Here is a 22,474-nt window from a genome sequence, read left to right on the forward strand (position 1 = left end):
TCAGTAGGGAAAGAGGATTTTCTTTATGAAAAATGTAGCTGAAATGCAAAACCTTTGGAAAACAATAGGGAGTTGTTGATTTTAACATGGAGTAAAACTCACAATCCTGCAGGCATAACCAGGCCAGGAGGGGACTGCGGGAAGTGGTCACCAAGAAGATGCTGGAGAAAGCAGGTGGGATCCTGCCAGGAACAGCTTACAAAGAGCTGTTTAGTTCAGTCTGTATAGAGAGGGGGGGATGGGGGTGTTGGTAGGTGTTTGCATATGTGCGGGCAGGCATGTGCATGCAAAAGGCTTGAGCTCAACAGCCCTCACTGAACCCCTGCTGCCTGTTAGCCTACGTACAAATGTGTGTCCGTACACACTAGGGCACCCAGCAGGGATCCTGCGCGCTGTGTCCCCAGCCCAGCACTCCCTCCTGTCCCCCACTTCGCTTCCCCTCTGCCTGGCCCGGGGAGGGATGAGGCTCCCACCACCAGTGCCCCCTTCTCCCCTCACAGGGCAAAAAATGGGAGCACATAGTAAAGGCAGAGAGGATTAAAACCCAAACGTGTCCTGCCCCTCCTTTTTCTCCGCACGGCATTGCACCGTGGGTTTGAGAACGGGCTCGCCGTTCCTCCAAAGCACCAGCTTAGGCCATGTAACAACACTAATAGCATTGCCTGGCACTCCAGGCTTATGCCATGTACAGATCCTTGCTCAGATACCCATTTTCCTAATCCAACCTAATAAAAAAGCTTTTTTTTCCCCTTTCTTAAGCCTGTAAAATCAACACACGCACAGGTAGCAGCGGGTAAAGGCAAAAAGAGCATTTACAATGGGAGGGAACAGACGAAAGGCCACATCCCCGTGTGATAAAATTTTATTACAAAATATGAGATGGATTAATAGTTGTAGGGGAGGTTCAGGGAGGGGGGGGGGTATGTAACAAACAAAAGCATCACTGGAAAAATAAATCTTCCACCCAAGTTTTCCAGGTCCCAATTTTTTTTTCACATTGTGTTCATCTCGGACAGTAAACAATCACTTTCAATCCACGCAGACCCGCGAAGCGATACAGTGCTCTTTTCCTATTTACAGCAATTTATTTCCCCCCCACACACTACGATACAGGCGCAGCAGACTGGCGTTTGTTCTGCACCTAGCACAGGCTTGCAAAAGCTCCCGGGTTTGCAATGCTTGTCCAATGTCTCTGTCACCTAAGTGTCCCAGGGGACTGGGGGTGGAGGGACCTTCATTCGGCTGGGGTTCACACAGCCCAGCTATGTCGCTCAGCTCCAAGCCATCCCTCCTGTAGCAAAGAGGGGCTTTGCTCCACCAGCATCACTCCCTGTCTCCTGGGGAATAGCTGCCCTCGGCCACTGAGAGCTGCAGTGAAATGCAAGGCACTTCTGTACACACAAAAACTGAGAAACAAAAGCCAAGGCTTGTTGTGGTTTTCCTTCAGTCTTTTTTTTTTTTTTAAAGTGTTGCCTTTGCACTAATAAAACATTTGCATGTCAGCATTTTGCATACAGACCAGTGGTGCTGCTTGGGAAGCAGTACTGGATTGGAGTGGTTTTTTTGTTAAGACACTTCCTCCTCTGCCCCCCATCAAATGAAAAAAAATAATATATATATATATATATACACACATATACACACACACACGTAGTCTATGTGAGGATGAGCAGATCTGTAGTGAAAAAAAAAATCATCAGGAAAATTATTTAAAATTCTCCTAAGATTTAAAGCTGCCTGTTGGTTGTTTTGGCTTTGTACTTTTTTCAGCAAACAGGATTTGGGCCCCATCGGCACAGCAGGGGAGGGAGAACTGGGGGGTGGGGGGCGGGGGGGGCAACAAGGGAGGTTTCCTTCTCCACAAAAATGAAGGGGAGGTCATGAGAGCCCTCTAAGAGCGCCCTGGGGGAGGGCTAACCCCATGACCAGCTTGATGGCCCACACGGTGGCTGAGTCAACCCTCTGGCCTGTAGCTCGGCTCACACATTTAGGAGGTTCAACCACAACAGACAACCCCCAAAAAAAACATCTTCCCACACGGCGGGTGCAGTCACAGCCATTGGGGGCTGCTGGGTCCCAGGGGGCTTGGGGACAGTGGTGCCACAGGCTCGCCTTGCCAGGGGCCACCTCGCAGAGGAGCTGAAGGGCTGCCAGTGTAGCGGGGTGGAGCCCGGCAGGTCCCAGCATGGCTGCGTTGGGTCCCCACCAGCCCCACCAAGCCAGCCTGAGCTTCCTGGAGACACTGGCGGAGACTGGCTGAGGCATCTCCACACTATTCTGAAATTCCTTTGACGTGAGCTCAACCCGCCCGCGCCGGCAGACACGCACGCTCCTACGCCCTGCACCACTGCTGTTCTCCAGGGGGATTTTCCATAATCAGAGCCCTTCCCTGAGGCTCTCCAGACCCATCTCTAAGTAGAAGCAAGAAGTCAAACTGCTTCAGGCCATGCACTACTCATACCCTCCCATATTTCCAGGGGGAGATGGCACTGCACACCCTTCTCACTCATATGGCTCAACCAACCTCCAAGGTGAGGTGGGAAAAAGAAGGAGCCCAGGTCACAGTGGTGGCATTGGCAAGGTCCTGCTCTGTGCCCTGAAAAGGAGCCAGACCCCACAGTCATCAAGGCAGATGGCAAACAAGCCCATTTGCTCCAGCACCTGCCGATCCCCAGCGAGCTGTGATGACAGGCAATGAAAGAGCTGGAAAACAGGCATGGAGCACATGCACATGGTCAGAAAAAGCTGATTTGTAAGCCAGACTCTCCAATCCTCACTTCAACATGGTGTCAGGAGGGTGCCATCATCAAACCCTCCAGCCAGGCCAAGGCCCTAGTGCTGAGGTCTGGAAAGCCCTTCCCACACACCATTGCGGAAAGCCACCCAAGCCAGCTCCCAGCAGTTCAGCCGCCCAATTTCACCCTTCCATTCCCACCCTCCCTGGTGGCATGGAGAAAGGAGGAGGCTTCTTGCCAAAGAGCCACACAAAGGGCTCACTGCAGCACTGTACCACCAGCCCCAGGCACATTATCCATTCCAAAGCCTACGCCACACCATGTGCCCCCCCAACCCCCTTCCTGCCCTCCTCTCCTGCCCACGTGTGCTGCAGGTGTGACCATTTTTATTTATCCAAGGAAAAGGACAACAAGGAACCCAGCTGCAGTTTTCGGCTAATGCGCAGTTTGGCAATAGCAGGGAGGGGTGGCTGTCAAATTTCCACCACCTCAAGGTGCCCTGGTTCGGCGTGGCCTTTCGTTTCTTGCTGCAGACACGCGTCAGTCTGCGCATTACTTAAATTTGTTCAAGAATAAAAGAGGATGATGGCGTAGAGGAAATCAATATTCTGTTGAAGGCACCGGGCCCATTATTTGTTCCTGATTTATTTATTACCTGCACGGCTGCTGTTTAAACTGGCATGGCCTGGTTCTTGTTCTGCCTAAGTTTAACCCCCGGTAGCCTTTGAAGAATGGCTGATGTGCCCCACGTGTCACGGCACCCCGCAGAAGAAGAGGGAAAGTGCCTTACGGAGCCCAAGGCGGTGAACCTGTGAGGTAGGTAACATGAGTACAATCTGAACAGCAGGATTTATTGCAAAGATGCTTTTTTCTTTTCTGCCTGAACGTGATGAAATGGCAACAGCAAAGGGCTGGTGTGATTGCTGATGACTGATTCCTTGTGTGCATGTTCAAGGCTTGAGCAGAGCCTGCCCAGTGCTTTTTGAGAAAGGCACAGCATATTATGGCAAACCAGAGCTTTACCAGCGGCTTTTTTGCAGTCCCCTTGGGTGGTTTTAAGACTGATGCTGGTTCACCCAGAGACGTCTGAAGTCAAAATTCATCTAGGAAGCAGAAATGCTAAGGACACAACCAAAAAACCTGGCCGAGCAGGGCAGATATTTGCAGCTCCGAGCGAGCTGGCTGCCAGGAAGCCACAGTTGGGCTCAACAGGACACAGATGATGGCTTTTGTCATCTGCTTTTGTGCTGTCCCTTGCTCGGAGGCTTGTCAGGTGAGTACGTCAAAGGCCCTTTCTTCTATGCCCCCATGGAGACTGGGATTGTCAACCCAAACAGCCCTGGGCATGTGCTGTTCCCACATGTCAGAGGTGCCACAGCCATGCTGTGGGGCAAGGTGCCACATCACGGCCATGCCGTGGGGCAGTCCAAGAGGCTTGCACTGACAGTTTGGAGTGGGACCTCTCACACACAGCCAGGCTACCAACCCATCACAGCCCTCCTCAGGCTCACCGAAGAGACCGCCCTGAAAAGGGGTAGAAAAAATCCTGAAGAGCTTGAGATACGAAGGACAGTTGCTCCTGAGTGACAAATAAATAGCAGGTTTGCTGGAAGAAAGCCCTTTGGAATCCAAGGTCCATCGCTCCAGTGCCGCCGGGAGCCTCGTCATGAGATCAGTCTGTAATTATAACTCTTTTTTAATGAGATTTCTTTTAAAACCAGAAACAGCTGGGGACAGGGCTTGCAGAGGGGGCTTGCTCGCCACCCCTGCCGGTTGATCACAGCATGGGTTTGTTCCTATGTACGAGAAGAGGAGAGGCCCCTTGGAAAAGAAAAAGAGTTTCAGCTGCTCTTGGAGAAGTGGCAAACGTAGGCGGCTCCTAGTTCTGGTGCCGCTTCATGTGGAGAGCCAGATGGTCGGAGCGGGAGAAGCAGCGGCCGCAGGCTAGGCACTTGAAGGGTTTGGCACCCGTGTGCTTCCGGTAGTGCCGGGTCAGCTCGTCGGAGCGGGCAAAGCGCCAGTCGCAGCCTTCCCAGGTGCACTTGTAGGGCTTCTCACCTGCGGAGGAAGAGCCACAGGTCACGGGCACAGCACAGCCCCGCCACGCCACAGCCTACACGGACACGCGCCTGCCCTGCCTCCCAGACACCCCGTCCTCCAGCAGGACCCGGGGGGGCACCCCGGGCTGCCCTGCCCCGAACAGGGCTCGTGGCCACGCTGATGCTTCCCGCTCCCAGGGTGTGCTTGCTGAGCACAGCCCATAGCCACCACGGGACCATCATCAGTCACAGAGCTGCAGTAAGCCAGGGCTTGTCCATGTGCCCCTCCCCCACCCCCGCTTTGCTTTCTAGGCTTGGTTCCTAGTACTGTTCAAGTTCCTGTTGGATTTTGGAGCATTTCTGGCTAAAAAAAAATCTATTTAAAAAAAACCCAAAAAGCTAAGAATTATATTTATTTATATATATATAAAATATATTAAAAAAACAAAGGAAAGTGTTGCTGCTCATACAGGTGTGGGGAGCATCAGGAGGAAGAAAGGGGGTTGTGCCATATAGATTTTCCTCAAAACCTCGCATCTTTGAAAGCACCTTCTAACCCTCTCTGCCTCAAAGTTCAGCCCTGCAGCAGCTCACACAAAACACTGTTTTCTACAGGACATGTAGGTGACGTCATGCCTCTGCCCTCTCCTCCCTCCCATCCATACACACCTATTCCCGAACTGAAATCAATTAAATTGTGCAACTTCTTGGCCAGCTGGGAATTGGGCTGGAAAAGCCCGTGCCTTCTCCCAACTGCCTGTGTGCCCAGGTTGTGGGGCTGAACCCTGGCTGCAGCCCTCTCCGTGCCTGGGTGTGGTGCTCTCAAATATTAGCCCTCACTCTTAACAGCCTGAACAAGCAGGCAGAGTTCAGGGAATGTGCTGACTTTCCCGACCTCAAATATTTACCATTTCATCGGCCAATTGCTGAGCACACCATCGCGGCATGAATGCACGTACACATGCAGCATGCGTGCACAGGCATGTATGTTGTGCTCTGACACGTTTCCCAGTGAACGGCTGTTCCTCCCTGCAGCCTGTGTGCTAGGCAGGCGGTGCATTTGGCCAGGAAAATGAAAACATTCAGCCACAGAAACACCTACAGTGTCTTGCAGTCACCAGACAAAATATGAAAGCACAAACACATGACCCTGGAGGAGCCAGGGCACCAAGATCATCTCCAGCTCCTCAAAAAAACCCTGGGCTCTGCACCACAGGAAGGGGAGAGATGTGGTTTTTTATGGCTCAGGTAAATGGGGAACTTAAAGTCAATTTATGAGCAGCACACTGGATGTTTTACAGCATGCTGGGGATCTCGGGGTTTGTGTTAGCATGCTAAGACAAAGACGGGATTTGCACTGTGCAGCCACAGACATTGTCCCAGCCGGGTCACCTGGCTGGGTCAACCCTACCAAGGCCCTTTAGTTTCAAACAATAACAGGTTGATCTCCAGGATAGAAACAAAATGCTTTCCATTGTCCCACGAGCTGGCTCCATCTCCCAGGACAGCACGGCAGGGCAAGCTCAAACAAAGGAGCCAAACTGGCATTCCCACCCCCGGGAGGCGGGTGAGCAGCCACCGGGTTATATATTTAATCTCACAATGGCACCCAGGAAATGAATGGTGTCTCCAGGAGATGAATACAGCCCAGCCCATAGCAACGGGCAAACCACAAGAAAAGATCTTGGAGATCATGTACTTCTCAGCCCAGCTGCCATCAGGCGAGGAATCGAGAGAAAGGGCATTATTAACCCTTCAAGTGATGGGGCTGAAGCAGCATCGAGCTTACTCAGCTGGCAGGAGTTGGGATGGCCCTGCTGTTCCAGCTCCGGTGCTGTGCTCAGCGAGGTCGAGGCCTCAAAAGCAAAATGCAAAGCTTCAAAAACTGGACACAGACACCCCAAGCCTGCCTGTGTATGGCTCTCCATTTTGGGTTTCCTTCTTTTTACCCACCCCACAACGCTACCAGTTTTCTTGCCTACTCGGGTCACGTCCTCCTTCACCGCTCTGCCCTCCCCTCTTATAGCAAGTGAAGTGGAAGGAGGCAAACACACTTGGATTTCCAGCCCAATTACTGGGAAACCTAGAAAAATGACTGCATTTTATTGGGTTCAAAAACTGCCCAAGTTTGCCTGCATACATCTTCATATCATGACTTGAAAGGACGTTGCCTGTCTCAGATGGGTCACGTCCCCAGGCACAGAGCTAAGCCCTGTGCTCCGAACAGGAGAAAAGAGATATTCAATTTTAAAGCGAGAGCCCTGCCATAGCCCTGAATACAAATTGCTGTTGTGACAAATGCTTATCACCACCAGCTCTCAGAGCTGGGACAATGTCCTTCCTGTTCCTCTCTTCCACCCCTTCCGTGTCGCTCTCCAGCCTGCTCCTACCCAGGCTCTGCCAAAAAAATATTGTACCTCATGCACAAAGAAAAATTCTTTGCTGGCTTGTTCGAAGGACTGATAAGATGAAAACGGAACAGAGCCAAGTGCAAGAACTGATTCCCAGCCTCAGGATGGGTTTTGTTCGTTGTTAATAAAAAAGAAAAGTGAACTCTGGGCCAGCTTAATTGCTTTCAGTAAAGATCAGCCCTTCTATAAAAGAGATTTATGAGGGCACTGATGGTTCCTGGACTACCTGGGGATCTGATAAAGTTTCAGGTATAATAAATGCCTTAATGAGAAGACCCGTGCTTGAATGCACGAGTGCCACTGAGCTAGGTTTACCCCAGGGAAGCTGGCTGTGGTGAGAGTGGTGGGAGCTCCCCTGTGCTAGTGACCCTGTTTACACCAGCAAGGGCAGCCCATGGCACCTTTGCCCTCAGGGATGAGGGCACAGCCCTTCTGTACATGTATTCAGAGCCCTCCTGTTACATGTATTCAGAGTCCTGTACCTGTATTGGTGTATTCGGCAGCCCCAGCGATACACCACTGGCAGCTGCCAAGGGGACAACCACTAGGTGCGAGTGGTGTACGTGGCTGGTACACAAGGAGAAGCCAGGGGTTCCTTCCTCTCCCTGGGAACCACAGCAGCCCTTGACGCAAAAGAGACAGCCTTTGTCTCCTCAGAGGTCATATGTATGCACCACATGCCTTGATGGAATCTTTCTGTAGGCTAAGCAGGAACAGACCTGGCTAGGATTTGAGAGATCTCAAAGGAAGAGCTCAGAGTAATAGAGGCTCTGAGGACACCTCCTCCTCCTCCCAATACATAGACTCGAGAGCCTCCAAGAGTTCTCCTAAATTTTAGACCACCCCTCCAGAAGGCAAGCGAGTGCAAGCAGCAGTGTACTCTCGCTATAAACCAGTGCAGCCATTGGACTTTTTTTAACATTAACATCAGTAGACTTAACCACGCTCCTTACCCCAATAACCACCCTAGATTAAGCTAATCAGCTATGTTATCACCCCTGTTAACAGGCACAGTATAAGACGTGTAGGCTGGCAGTTTCCCCGATGATGTGGTGCTCGCTCTTACCTGTGTGAGTCCTCTGATGTGCCTTCAGGTGGGAGCTCTTGGTATAAACTTTTGAGCATCCTGCAAAAACAGAAAAGACAATTTCCCTGTGAGAAAGGGGCCCGTGCTCGAACAAATCCAGAATATTTATATTCAAAGTTAGGGACAGAGCAGGCCTGAAAAGCACTCCAGGCATCTATGCAAATAAGCCTGGCTACGCCCGTTTTGTTTCAGCAGTAACTCAAGGGCATTTGTCCTCCAGGACAGACAGACCTTTACAACACACCATCTTTTGCCATGCAATCCTGACACCCATGGGCATGGGTGCTGGGAATTGGGAGGGAGGGGGAAAGATTCAGGCACAGACTTTCAAATCCCCCCTTCCTCAACCATGTCTTCAAGGCAGGATGAAAGCATTAAATTCACCACTGTTAGCTGCTAGCTTTTTGCTGCTATTTGTCTTTTCTGGATTCCAGACGAGACGCAAGTGATACTACTACCACAGGGCTGGAGGAAAGATGTATTTTGTAATAGTTTCAGCCCCAGCAGAAGTGGTAGAAACATTCCGGGAAGTGGGAAATGCCAGGCATACTGTGGAGCCAGAGTCTGGCTTTCAGGATCCAGAATAAAGCCAGTGGGCAGTATTTTCAGAAGGTCAGCAACAAGAGGTTTAATCAAAGAAAGGCTCTTACAGAAACACCGTGACTTTGGCAAAAGTTTCAATAACAGGCGTCTTAAAATTAATCATTGCAAGTTCCTCATTTCAGTTAGATAAAGTTTTGAAAAGCTTCTCATGCTGCCTTTATGGCCCTGCTGCATTGTGTTTTGACAAGTACATTAAAATATCAATTTGAATTTTTATGACCTGCATAAGCAACATAGTCGTATTTTTCATTCCAGTGTTTCCACATGGCCTAAAGAAGCTTCTTGCAGGAGTTCAGCTCTCCGTCCTGTCCTACTCAGAGGGGCAGGAGCAGCCTGCTGCCTTGCCCCTCCCCACGGCAGGAGGGGTGAGGGCTGGTGACCCAGCTCTATTTTGCTTCTGATGCTCTGAAGCCTTGGAGGTCCCTTACACTCAGAAGAGAGAGAAGTATGGATGAGCCCAAGGACTGCCCCCTTGCTGGCCATGGAAGCGCAGCCAGCTGAGCACCCAGAGCAGTTCCCAAAGCTAGAAGGAGCAGCAGAAAAGAAGCCAGGGCAGGGCATGGCTGGGCTTCATTTCCCCGTGAGCACGCAGAGGAAAAAGTGCTGAGCCCACCACCTGGAAACCCGGATCGGGGCTTTGCAAACAGGTCTCCCCTGCTCATCCGGTTACCGGTGTGAATTTGGCATGCCTCCTGTCGCTTCCTCAAGCAGACCACGTCAGTAAGACCTGCTGCCCCTGCCATCAGTCCCGACTGGTTTCACCTCTAGCTGAACCTCACTGTGAAGTATTAGAAGAAGCCTTCCTCTGTCTCTGCACGTACACACTATCGAGCCACCCGGTGTTTATTCAGCACAGGTTGTTGGGGGGGTTTTTTGCACCACAGATGTGTTCCTGCCTTTCCACGCAGGCCAAAATCCTGCCGCAAACAGGCGAGCTTTGCTGTGGTAGTGCATCCTGCAGGACGAGACTCTTGCTCTGACCAGTTCTGACAAGAGCAGAGGGGTCTGTCTCAGAGCACTGGTCTGCTTACAGCCTTCGTCTGGCTCCCACCACAACCAGCAGAAGGTAAAAAATTCAGCGCGAGCTGTTAACCACAAGTACATGGATGCAGGTTCTGGCTCAGAAAATCCCTAATCCGCAGCTTGCCAGAGAGCTGGAAGGTGCGAGCACAGAAGGATGTCCCTAACATCTCATATTCTTGTATACTTCCTTGGGTCACTGCTGGAGACAGGATCTGGGCTAGACAGGCCTCTGGGCTGACCTACGACAGCCACTCCTGTGCCAGGGAAAGAGCACATCAATCTTGCAGGAGGCAGTTAGGAAATCACTTTCCTCAGTTCACACCCCCCCATGGGAAAACTGTTTGCTGATCCCCAGCAGCTTGATGGCTGGGGCTCCGTCCAGGAAGCAGGAGGTGTGTGTCCCTGCACGAGGGCTGGTGATTTTCAAGCCCTCACGCTGCTGGCACTGGAGTCACCAGAGGGACACGATTGCTTCTCTCCCGTGTGGCACGAACGAGCGTTTGCAGCTGTGGGTCCCACAAGCTCTCTGTGCACAGTGCAGGGAACCCTGCGAGATCTCCTCCCGCCAAGGTATCCCAGGTCTTTAGATGGACACGCTCATGCAATGAGGTGACACACAGGGAACAGCCTCAGCTCTGGGCTGATCATTACCCTGAAATGCCTTTGGGAGATCCACATCTATACCGGATCTACAATTAAGATATCACAGTGTTTTTCCTTTATGTTTTTTAACTGAGTTATACTGCTATGAAGTTAAACGTTACATAGCTACATAAATACAGTTGGACTTGATGGTCTTAAAGGTTTTTTCCAACCTAAATGATTCTATGAAGCCACTGAAGGATATGACAGAGACACTCAGCTTATTGACTCTTTGGAAGAAGGAATTGGGGCTACAGAGGGGGACCGTAAAGGCTGTTTATGGAAATTACTGGATGGTTTGCCATCCATTATGGGAGAGTGGGAAAGGAAAGGTTGGTGAGAAAGCCAGCATGGTTTCACCTGCAGAGAGCATGTGGCAGCTCAGGGTTAGGCAAGATCAGAGCGAAATAGGCAGCAGATTTCCAGGAGCATCCCTGTGCATTGCAGGAGCTCTCTGCCTTGCAGTTAGGCTTGCTTTTGCCAGAGTGGAAAGGGGAAAGGGAAGGGGAGAAAAAAGGCATCAGCTAGTGCAGACAGGATCGACATCTTCTGCTCCCTTGGTGGTGGTAGCAGCTCCACTTCTCTGGGCCTCTCCACCCAGCTCCATAGCTCCTTTCATCATGCAGACAAAGTGATTTCAGATTAAATTCCTGCAGAGGCCTAGGGCAGCCCCCAGCCTCAGCATGTCAAGAAGAGACCCCTGCCAAAGCCAAGTCAATACATCAATGATAAGCATACCTGGGTAATCGCAGTGATGGATTCTCCTTTTCTCCAGCTCAGGGTTGTTGCGTCTGTTGTATTTGGGGGTCTGCATGACGATGTGCCCTTGGGAGAGGGTCCCAAGGCCATTGGGGACTGGAGGGACCTGGGATGACTGGACTAGCTTCAGTCCAAAAGTGGCTTCATAGGATGGTGGGGGAGAGATGGTGTTGATGAGCTCGGGTTGATTTTCTGGGCTGCCAGGCTGTGAGTTGGGGGGTGAAGGGGGGAGGTTCACCCCTGGAGCAGGGTAGAACTGCCCTGAGATGTTGAAGTTTCCCTGTCCCTGGGAGACATGTGGGTACTGCTTAACTGGCCCTCCTGGCTGGACAGGTCTGTGGACCACACTGGACATGGTGTTACCTGTGGACATGGTAATGCCACTGAGACTGTTGATGGCTGTGGTGCTGTTGGAGGAAGATGTCAGAGTGGTAATGTCAGCGCTTCCATTGCCAAGAGGCATCTGGTAAAGCTGGGGTTGCTGTGGATTGGTGGATAAGGGGATCTCAGAGGGCATCTCCTGCTTGATGAAGATGTTGTTCACTGCCACTGACTGGGGCATGCTGAAGACACTGGTGAAGTCGGGCAGGGTCTGCGTGGAGCCCGAGGCAGAAGAGCAGGGCTGGGCAAAGCTGGTGCCAGGCTCTGTTTTGATCTGTGGGAATGGCGTCATGGGTTTGGGTGGCCGGTAAAGTCCAGTGCGCAAGTGTGTCGTGTCTGGCAGAATCACGTTGATGTTGACGCTGTACGGCGTGGAAGTGGGCTTCTCTGTGGAGAAGTACTCATCCACCACCGAGGCGCTCTCCCGGCGGTACTTCTTGTCTGGTATCATCGGGATGGGTGGCACCTCATTTGAAAGATACTTATCCATTTCGGACCGTGCCTATGGCAAAAAACACAGACAAGAGAACTTGTGAAGAGTGCCCTTGACACACTGGTGGTGGGAGTCCAGCATTCAACAAGCGCTTCAGCTAGCAGGAAACAGAGAGCCGAGAGTCACAGGCTGCAGTGATTTAGCTTCAGTCTCTGACTCAGCCAGACTCCCCAGGAGTGAATCACCGTCCTTTGTCCCACCTTCCTCCTACCTGTCTGCACTGGTAACAAAGGGTAAGCTAGGCAGAGGATGCAGTTAGGAGAGAAATACAGCCTGATAAAGAAGAGACAAGGTTTAGGTACAGAGCTTTGGTCACACAAACAAGAGAATTTAACACTAGAAATGGGATGAAATCAGAAACTCTGCTCCGGTCAGCCTCACACATTGGGCGTGTTGGATCTGCAGCCCACCTTAGACATGGTGACTCTGATCTCCTTTAAACTCAACAGCCTGAGATGTACTGCACCTTATTCTAGGGCAATACTTTTAATTAGCCGAGAATATTCTAGGACAGTATCTTTAGTTACTTGAGAATTTCTGGCTGTAGCCCCAGAAATCTCAGTGAAGTTGCCACTAATTCAGTGGACTGTGAGCCTAAAATGGAAACTGCCAGGCATATTATCACTGTCTTGGTAAAGTGACTCAGCCCTCACCCGCCCTTTGGTTTAGTTCTAGATTTGTAAAGCTGTTTTTACACGTCTGGGTCCTCCAAGCTAAAAGGACCTCTAGCTCAGACAACCACCACTTGCCAGGTTTCTTACCCTCCTGGTTCATGTCTGGTGTGGCATCCCACTGGATCCAGGCTCAATCATTCAGCAACCTGATAGAGCAATCCACTAGGAAATTCATCCTGTGGCATTTGAGGACTCAAGTTCTGCTCTCTGTGGTTAAGGATACCAGTGCTAATGCTCTTCTATAAAGCTAACAGCCTTTAATTATGTGGTTACCCATGTGTCAAGCTCATTGCAAAGCCCTTGTAGACTCATTCATATGTAGAGGAGTTGGCAAAATCACCAGGTTTCCCTGGCAGGGCCTACAGCGCACTTCAGGAGAGCAAGCTGATCTCACCCCACACCCTGCATGCTTGAGCCGAGGGTTTTACAGCTCTGAACTATGTCACTGGAGTGCAATGGGCCAAAGTCATCCCTGCTGCAACTTCGTTGCTCTTAACAAAGCTGGACGGGATCCAAGAGATTTCCTTGCCCTTTCCAGCGAAACACACCACCTGCGCTTCCAGCTAATTCAAAGAGCCTTTGCACCTCTGCAAGCCACACTGGCAACGCACGGGTAAGCTGGCTTCCACCCAAATACAGGTACGTGCCACAAATACACCCTCTTTTACACAGGTAGAAGTTTGGAGAAGCTGGACTTGGAAGTGCTACGCTGCACTGGAACTGAGCATGCTGCACTGGGACTGTGTTTTCTGTGCTGTGCTCGCTGTACTGGTGTGTGTGTACACACTGTGCTGTAAATCCCACCCATCACCATATGTGCAGGCCCTGAAAAGTACCTGCCCTCATTCAAGGAAGCTACCTGTTGACACTACAAGCTCACTTTGTGTCACACCCTCATCTAACCGCCTTTTCTCAAGGCAACCCAGCAACCCCCACCACCACGCTCCAGTGAGGAAACCTGTGCTCAGGCATACCCTAAAGCTAAGGCATCAGCAGGAGCAGGGAGAAGAATCGGAGACCCTCCACTCAGTCCTTGAAGGCTCATCCAAAACCCTGATGTATCCCTCTGCTCCCCCCCTGCAGCATCCAGCTTGGGTTCCTGCCTGAGGGAGAACCAAGCCGGAGCTTTGGAGCTGAACCCTGCGCACCCATGCTGGCACACTGCTGCTACCCTTGGGAGTCAGCTTGCTCTAGGCAGTACCAGAGACTCGGAATGCCGTACATACCTGAGCAATGAAGTGACCCACTTGCCAGGAGTGGGGGCAGGGGAAAGTTGTTGGATGCCTTTTACTTCTACACTTCCCTTATCTCTGGCATTTAACTTTCTCACCTTCAGTTCCCAAGGGAAGGTCTCCCCTCCACAACTCCAGTGGGTCCTTGTACGGCAGGCAACCAGGCAGGTATATTAAATGTAGAAAGGCATGGAGGGCCCTAATTCCTGAGCCAAAACCTGCATTCTCAGCCAGAGTCCCCCTGTCCGCTGCCTTTCCCCCTTTCGCTGTCTCCCAGCCTCCTTTTCTCTCACAACCACCCTTACCTGCAGAGCAAAGTCTTCTTCCTAGCATTCCACTAAAGCCTGATAAATCCACTTCTCAGCCGTACCAGCCCCGGGGTCCTGGGGAAGGGGGGTGTTAAGGGGCAACTTGTCAGCAGAGCGAAAGCAATGTGTTTGCACCAGACAGGGAAGGACACCAGCCCTGTCCACAGCTGCAGCCCCACCGGGGTACACAGGACTGGGAAGGCGAGGGCCCCCCACGCTGGCACCCAGCCTGCGGTAACACGGGTCCTACAGGGCCGAGGGGCCCAGCATCCTTTGAAGAGGGACAGAGGAGCACTTTGCGTGTTTGTGGGCCAGAAATGCCCAGCAATCCTAGCCCCCACCTGCACTGCTCATGCAGGGTGCTGGCACCTAACGCCCTGAGCACCCCCAGCCCGTCCTCTATCCAACACCAGCTCCTAGGCCCACGCACAGCACAACCGGGACGACTCGGTGCTGACGTGGCTGGGTGGGATCCAGCTCGAGTGTCCCGATTGCAGGTGTCTCTGGCTGCCACTCATGGCTCCTTTCTGGAGCCAGTTAATGGAGACACACAAGCCACAAAGGAGATGGCTGCACCGGGGGCGGGCTGGCTTGCACAGGTGGAGACACCAGAAGCGGGAGGAACACAGCCCGGGTGCCGCCATGTCCTTGCCCGTGGATCTGGGGGGCCCGCACTGGGGCCGGGTGAATCCTGGCTCAGTGTTTCAGGGGCTTTAGCGGTACCTCTCACCAAAGGGGGAAGAAGCATGTGGAGGAAGGAATGAGAAAAGTGCTTCACCTCAAGAATGAGCGGTGGCATCCGCTGTTCCATCCTCATCGGGTGCAGCTGTGGGACAGACAGAGCTGTGTTAGTGGGACAGCCCCCCCCCCCCCGCCCCCCCAGCCTCCTCAACCACCCCCCGGCCATGGAGGGCCTCACCCCCTGGCTCCCCAGCCCCTCACAGCCCCAGGGCCTCTGGCTGTCAGCGGCAGGTCCCCGCCACCCACCCTGCTCCCTGACATGGAGGCAGGGGACCGTTGCCCACGCCGGTTGGCAGCGCGTGGCCAGAGCACCCTGCCTCCGCCTCACACCAGCAGGCAGCAGGGCCCACGGCGAGGGGGCAGAGCCCTGAGCCATTGCGGCAGCCATGCTTGCCCCAGGGCACCTGGAAGGACCCCCCAGCCCCCTGCCCCGGCCTGGGGGGGACACTGCCCACCCCCAGGCTTTGTGTGGGATGACGGGACCCAGAGGCCACAGGAGGAGCAGGCGAGGGCTCAGCTGGCCCACCCTGTGCAGGGATCGCCTTCATTTTCCTCCTGCCCTCAGGTGGGAGCAGCACCCCATCTTCAGCATCACCACTCTGTTCATTGACAGGGATACTTTTTTCTTTTATTTTTTTGTTTTCCTTTCCTGTTTAACACCACCTGTCCCACAGCGGGGTGGGAGGAGGGACGGAGCAGCCCACTGCAGGGATGAGCCGGGACTTGCCCCCGGCTCACAGAGCCAGTTTCTGGTTTTACGTCTTAATCCCCACCGAGAGGCACAGCGGGATCTGCCGTGGTGTTTGGAGCTTGCCCAAGGAGGACGGCCTCTCGGTGAATGCGGGCAGAGCTCGACCTGGCTGCAAGGTTTGCTGAACTCTGGGCTTCTCACGGGGAGAGAAGGGATAGCTGAGAAACACAGAGCTCTCCAGAGGAGGCTTTGAGGCACGGCGCAAAGACCTTCAGAGATTTCTTAGCCCAGTCAAATCAATAAGTTCTCGCAGTTCCCATGGGGCTCCCATCCACAAAGGTTACCATAGGGTGGGCAGAAACATTCATGCTGTGTCCTGGGAACAGGCTGGAAACCACCAGAGCAGGTGTCAAGGACTGAGCCCGCAACATTCACCCACCCAAGTCATGTACAGGGGGTTTTCTTGGTGCAGACCTGGGGCTGTGGCAAGCCCAGGCACCCACCACCTGGAACCGGCACCCACCACAAGGTGCTGTGATAGCCAGGAGACACCGTGCTCAGCTGCATGCCCAGGGCCTCAGGCACAACTCCTCTACCCAACATCTAACAAGCTCCCTGTGTCACAGCATCTGCAAGAGCAAGGGTATGAGAAGCTTTCCCCAGGAACAGCCTCAGCCACACAACCTGGGCTCAGATGAACCACGGCAGATGTGTGGCAGCACGACAAGCTCGATCCAGCCCCTCAGAGGTGAAACTCTCAACATCACCCCACTGACAGGCTCCTACAAACTTGGGGGAATCCCACCTCATCAGGCACAGAAGCAGGCAGCCCAGCCACCCCTGGCAGTGGGGTCCCCAGGGACCTGTTCGGCAGTTGGCCTTCAGCTAGGCCATTCCTGTGCTTCGCAATCTCCAACGTGGGAAGACTGCCAGAATTTAAATCTCTTTTATCGTTCCTCACAACCACTACAGCGTGCTTGCAAACATCCTGCACACCTCTCCTCTCCTGCCTCAGTTCCCCCCAGCTTTCCACAGAGGGCTGATGGCTCTTCTCAGATCTCTCACCCAGACTCGGACTCTTTCTCCAAGGCCAGTGCTCAAAATAGGCTACAGTACTCCAGCACCAAGTAAAGGGGAAGAGTTATCTCCAAACCCCAAAACAGTAATTATCTGCTTTCTGTGGGTTCAGCGTCAGCCTGTGCCCCATTCTCATTCCACATCCTTCTGCTCGCTTCCAGTTGGCCCATTTTCTCCTCCACAACCACTAGCTATCACCCTAACCTCTACCATTTATTTTGTTCAACAAGACTGCAGTAAAGCCTTTTCTCGCCCTCTCAGTTTGGGGTCATGCACATATTGTCAGGCTGGTCAGTCAGACCAGCAAGGGCTAGAAACCAGTACAGGTTTCCCTCTTGCTCACAGAAAACCAGCAAAACCAACTCAGTGGGCTCAGATTTCCCATACTTGAGGTGTTCGTATTTCTGGAAGTTGCATCTAAATGGAGGATGTTCCTTGCAAGGCCATGATAGACCACAGAGCCACATGGCCTTGAAAGGACGGATGCCAAACAGGCTGGGGATGCTGACAGCTGCCATCCCTGGAGAGCCACTGTTCTCCATGTGGTCTTCATGCCTGGAAGCATGAGATGCTTAAATATGAAATTGCCAGGTCAGAGCTACAAGGGCATTGGGGTTGAAAGCTATGTCCCGTCACTCCCACCAACTGGAATAAACAGCTTCAGAAGCACCCATATACTTCAGATAAGCTCCTTTGCAGGTAATGCTTGATCCTGCAAGTGGTGGTCCAGCCACTGGATCCCTCATGTTGAGATCAGCTACACCAGGAGACCAACAAAATGCTCTACATTTCCAGCAGTCTGCATTCAAGACCTGCCATGGTAAGCAGCACAAATACAAAAGAAGCGATTGAGAGCAAAGCGGGCCCCGCCGGGAGGAAGCCCTACGGACACAGGGTTTCTGCAGGCTCCTGGGCCAGCCCCAGGCAGGTCCTGGCAGCAGGCTGCAGCCCTGTCTGGGGCAGCTCTTGAGAGGGCAGCTGAGGACACTGTGGTGGGCTCACACAAGACAGCAATGACCTGGAACAATCAGCCCATCCCTTCCACCCTGTCTGACAGCCACAGGCAGGTGATTAACCATTTTCTTGCTTTTTTGCAGAGGACTGAACTTACCACGTAGCCAGGGAGCTCAGTTTATCTCAATACCACAAGAGATACCCGCCATGCCTTGATGCAGAAAGCCTCCGGGACCTTCTAGCTGAAGAGCCACTGGATCTTCAGTGGGTTCAGCGACCAGGTTTCCCCTGTACTCACTAGCAATGCCATCATTGCAATCACCGGAGACAAGGGTGAGATTCAAGGTCTGGAGACTCCACTAACTGCATCAACAAGGGCTCCAGCAGCCATCACAGGAGTCATACATCAGTAGCTTAAAAGTGAGCAAAGCAGAAATACAGGCAAAGCAGACATCAACAAAACTTCTGTAGTTTAGTCCAAACTGGGATCTTTGGTTTGGCCAGGAAGGGAAAGCCAATAAGATGCTGTCCCATTGAATAGTCTGTCATACAATAAAAGCACTGAACTCCTGCGGTGTTTTCCCCTCAAAGTCATAGTACCTATTTCTGACTATGGAGGAGGGTCTTTTCAACTTGCCATAGAAAAGAAAGCCAAACAAAAAAAACCTAATCAGGGAAAGGTTAGAATAAGCACTATATCCACTCCAGACAAGGCCACTGGACACCAGTTTGTGTTACTGGACCAGCAGGACCATGTTACACTCAGCACTGGCACATCTGAACAGGGACTTGGTGACCAAAATCCCCTGGAGGGCAACTTGCTGAGGGCAAACCTCAGCAGCCTCGGAGAGCTGTGTGTTGAAAAGCACCCAGCATGGTGAGATCAGTAAAAACTGAGCCAGTTGCTCTACGAAGAAAGCAGATGATGAAGCCCTGCTTCCCCCAGCTTCCTCCAGAGTGGCTTCTCCCATGGCTAATAGGCATTGACATGAGTCTTCCCCCTCTACCATCTGCCAATTTTCATAAATCCTACAGGAACCTCCTGCTTTGGAGACCTCTATCTCTCTTTCAGATATTGTCAAAGGCAGGGGGAGGCATTATCAGGACATGGATCAGTACACGTAGAGTTCAAGACAAACATTTCTTGGGAGGAAACAGAAAAAAATGGTGCTTGAGCCAACCATGCCATTTTGCCAGTGATTCACCACGAGCATCGTTAGAAGAGTGCTAGGCACTGCAGGCTGTCAAGGCAGGAGGTGGGACGTGTCTTTCCCATGATTAAACACTTTCTAATCTGAAGTTGATAAATAGCAAACCGCCATAGAAACATCAGATGTTGTCACCACACAGGCAGCAGCAGAGAACAAGGAGAGAAATCAATGTTTGCTAAACAGGCAACGAGCTTGTAAAGTTGGCAGAGGGAGTGGCTGCGGGGGAAAGGGCTCAGGACAGGAGAGGAGTTTCTCCAGTTCTTGGCAGCCTTGAGCCCTGCGCTAGCCCCTGCCTGGCCGCAGCCCCCGTATCCTGCTCTGCAGTGCCGGGAGGCATCAAGCCCACTTCTCCCCTTCCCCAGCTGGGTCTCAGGCTCTCGCTCACAGCCAGCCCCAGCTGCAATGCTGTGCTGCTTGGAGATGCAAAGAGCTTTCAGGAAAGGGGTGCAAGAAAATAGCCAGCTTCATGCAGGGAAGGTCAGCCAGCAGCACAACCCTGGGGCGTGGGGGTTCAAGGGACAGGGGAACGGCAGGAGCCCCCCACCTCGGGGCAAGGAACCCTCCCCGAGCACAGGCATGTGCGGGACAACGGTTGTGCCTCCTGTCAGGGTGCTGGGATTACGCAGTACAACCTGCTTTCTCATACACGCACCTGCATGAAACTCCAGCCTCCAAGGGAATCAGCAAACAATGGGGAGGATAATCATCAATCAAACCCCATGGCAAGTACCTGGCAGTACCCCTTTAAAGGCACACATTATAAATAGACCATATTTATATACAGATTTGGTTCAATATCAGCATTTATTGTCTCCTAGTTAAATATTGACCTGAGTAAATATTTGTTTCTCTGATCATTTGGGTTTGATACTGACCTCGATCGACGTTATTTTCTGTTTGTTCCTCAAGTCTTCTGGAACTCTCTGCAAAACGGGATTAGCAAAGAAACCCCCAGGACTCTTCCTTTCAAGTACACACAGGGCCAAATATTTAACTGCTGTAAATAACAAGGCACCGTTGCAGGCAGCAGGGCCAAACTCTGTGCTTACGCAGGTGGGTGCTGGGCTGCAGAAGGCCCAGGATGGACTCCTCTCCTTGCTCTGTCTTAAAGAGCTTGGGAGCAATGCCAAGAAACTAGTGCTGCTCTCAGAGCATTCAGCTGTGTCTGCATCACAGGCAGGGGCAAGAGTCATCATCACTAGCTTTGGCCACCTGGGAAGTGGGCATCTACACAGAAGTCTCTGTGCAAGCTCTCTCTGGAGTCTTGGAAGTCTCTGGAGTGAGGAAGACCACCAGAGGCGATCTATCCCAGCAGCTTTCCATCTTGAAGCTGTCACACCTTTCCACCTACAAAAGCAGCTCCTGGAGCAGGACAAAGATACACCCTTTCTCCAGGTTTCTGCCTGGAGCTCGCAGGTGGCCCAGGAGCTGAGCCACACTGCTCTGAAGGGTTGTTGCTCTACTCTTTTCTGCCCTTGTGTTTGAACTACCCAAGGTAATTGTCACCTCTCAGAAACACAGAATTTCCTTGAGACCTAAAGCCACGATCAAGGCAGATGTGGCCAGCTGGGAGCCTGGCTGGCCTTCTGGCTCAGCCAGTAGGCAGCAACATTTCCAGCAGACTTGCTGACTCTGTTTGCTATTCCTTTCCTCGGACAACTGATAAAGGCTCACTCAAAGGCAATCTACCTTGGTTATTTATCACAGAAATCATGCCACTACAGTCAGCAATCCCAAAGGCCAAAGAAACCAGGAAAAACACCCTCATCCAACTCCAAGGTCAAGTGCCTGGAAGAAGAGCAGTTTGGAACAGCCAGGTTCCGGTGGGCTTTAAGAAAGCAAGCAGAAACCTTTATAAAAATAAAGCCATAAATGGACTGAAAAATAACTAGCAGGGTAGACCTTGGAGACATGGAGCTTGGAGAAAGCCCTGGCCCAGCCTACTATCTCCAGGCCTCACTGAACACAGGGGCCATTCTGCCCATCCAGCCTCAGGCAGGTCCAGATGAGGGTGGGGGGTCCCAGTTTGATATTAGAGTAGCTCCGCACTGGTTTCCCCTACAAGCCCAACCTCGGCACTGGATGGAGCCCGAAGGCAGGTGGGGAAACGGGGACAGCAGCCTCTCCTCACCCATTGCTCCCCACTCTGCCCTGGCAGGAGGGAAGCTCTCAAAGTGTGGGAGAGGAAGACATGAGGACTTAAAGGAGTCAGGTCTTCCTACACAGCTTTCTATTTCTGAGCTGCTCTTGCTCGGCAAAGGCTGGGGTCAAGCCCATCAAAGCCAACTGGAGGTTTTCTGTCAAGCCAAATGTGCACCCACTGTCGGAGGCAGGAGGCTGATCTGGGTGGACTTCTGGCATGAGCTGGTACAGCGATTTGGATGTTTTTTCTAGAAAGATGAAATGATCCAATGTTCTTTCAACTCCTGCAAGATCAAGAGGCTTGGAGCTACCACAGCCCCCACCAAACCATGCAGGAACTCAAGCGTTCCCTGGGTTGTGCATACATACAATCAACAGTTGAATTTGGCTAGCCGTGCAGCCCCTGCTGGTACCACCAACTAGAAACAGGCCCACCTGCAGCTCCACTTCTCCTCGGCTGCAGCATCTGCTCCAGCTCACCCCTTCCCCTGAATCTGAGAAGACGGAGGCTCTCAGATGTCACCATTCCTCCCCAGGATAACCTGGACCAATTTATCCAGCTGTTCCTAGCGTTGCCATGGCCGTAGGACTCTGGGCTTGTTTGTCCTTGAGTCTTCTGGCTCTCCTCTGGTTACACATCCGTGCCACAAGTCCTGAACCAAGCGTGACATGGGAGAGGCTGTTAGAGCTCACAGGGAGCCTCCCCAGCTGGGTGATGGGTGGGATTCATTCTGCCTCATTCAAACCATCTAAAAGCTTACACTCGTCACCTCACCGCCTCTGATCAGAAGAAAAGCAGCACATTCCCTGGGCAGGGTCTGACAAAGGCAGAGTGAGTCATCCGCTGCTTGCTGGGGCTTGTGAAGTCCTCCTGGCATTCAGCACGCCATAAAACAGACCAAAAAGCCTGTTCTTCCCAGTACGAGGTGCAAGGCAGACCCAATACCCCATGCACGACCGGGAAAAGCAAGGTCAGGTTTCACGTGCGGACAGCAAATCCCACCGTCCTTGTGGCCCTCGACTGTCTCACCAAACCAGTTAGCAGAACAAAACAAAACAAACCCTAAGGCAGGTGAAAACATTGTGTTTGAACGAGTAGGGTTTTGAGCCAGCTCCTTTATTCCAAGCTTGCACAGCACCTAGCACGGTATGAGGCCAAGAAGATACTGCCAGTATCAGGGACGGAGCGGGGCATCGGAGCAGGTCCGCCTGGTGCAGCCCCTTCTGCTGTGATGCTACCCCATGCATTCCCTAGCACCTGTGCTGCCGGG

The 22,474-nt window shown here is 52.3% G+C and overlaps 1 protein-coding gene and 1 long non-coding RNA gene across 2 annotated transcripts in view; one reads left to right on the plus strand and one right to left on the minus strand.

Annotated features, from left to right (window-relative positions):
• Positions 1–847: 847 nt before the first annotated feature.
• The window catches only part of LOC102047298 (Krueppel-like factor 5), a 29,520-nt gene continuing 7,893 nt past the window's right edge, over positions 848–22,474 (minus strand). The window contains exons 2-5 of the mRNA XM_027809306.2: positions 15,166–15,213; positions 11,279–12,182; positions 8,252–8,311; positions 848–4,793 (exon numbers count right to left, since the gene is read on the minus strand). Coding sequence (XP_027665107.2) covers positions 4,615–4,793; positions 8,252–8,311; positions 11,279–12,182; positions 15,166–15,213 — 1,191 coding nt within the window. The 3' untranslated portion in view covers positions 848–4,614. The remainder of the gene's footprint in view (positions 4,794–8,251; positions 8,312–11,278; positions 12,183–15,165; positions 15,214–22,474) is intronic.
• On the plus strand, positions 3,463–10,690 carry LOC114016615 (uncharacterized). Its single transcript, XR_003561185.2, has 2 exons — positions 3,463–3,551; positions 9,131–10,690. It is a non-coding gene; the product is annotated as an uncharacterized LOC114016615 (long non-coding RNA).

This window comes from Falco cherrug, chromosome 15 (assembly GCF_023634085.1).
Source record: "Falco cherrug isolate bFalChe1 chromosome 15, bFalChe1.pri, whole genome shotgun sequence".
NCBI lineage: Eukaryota > Metazoa > Chordata > Aves > Falconiformes > Falconidae > Falco > Falco cherrug.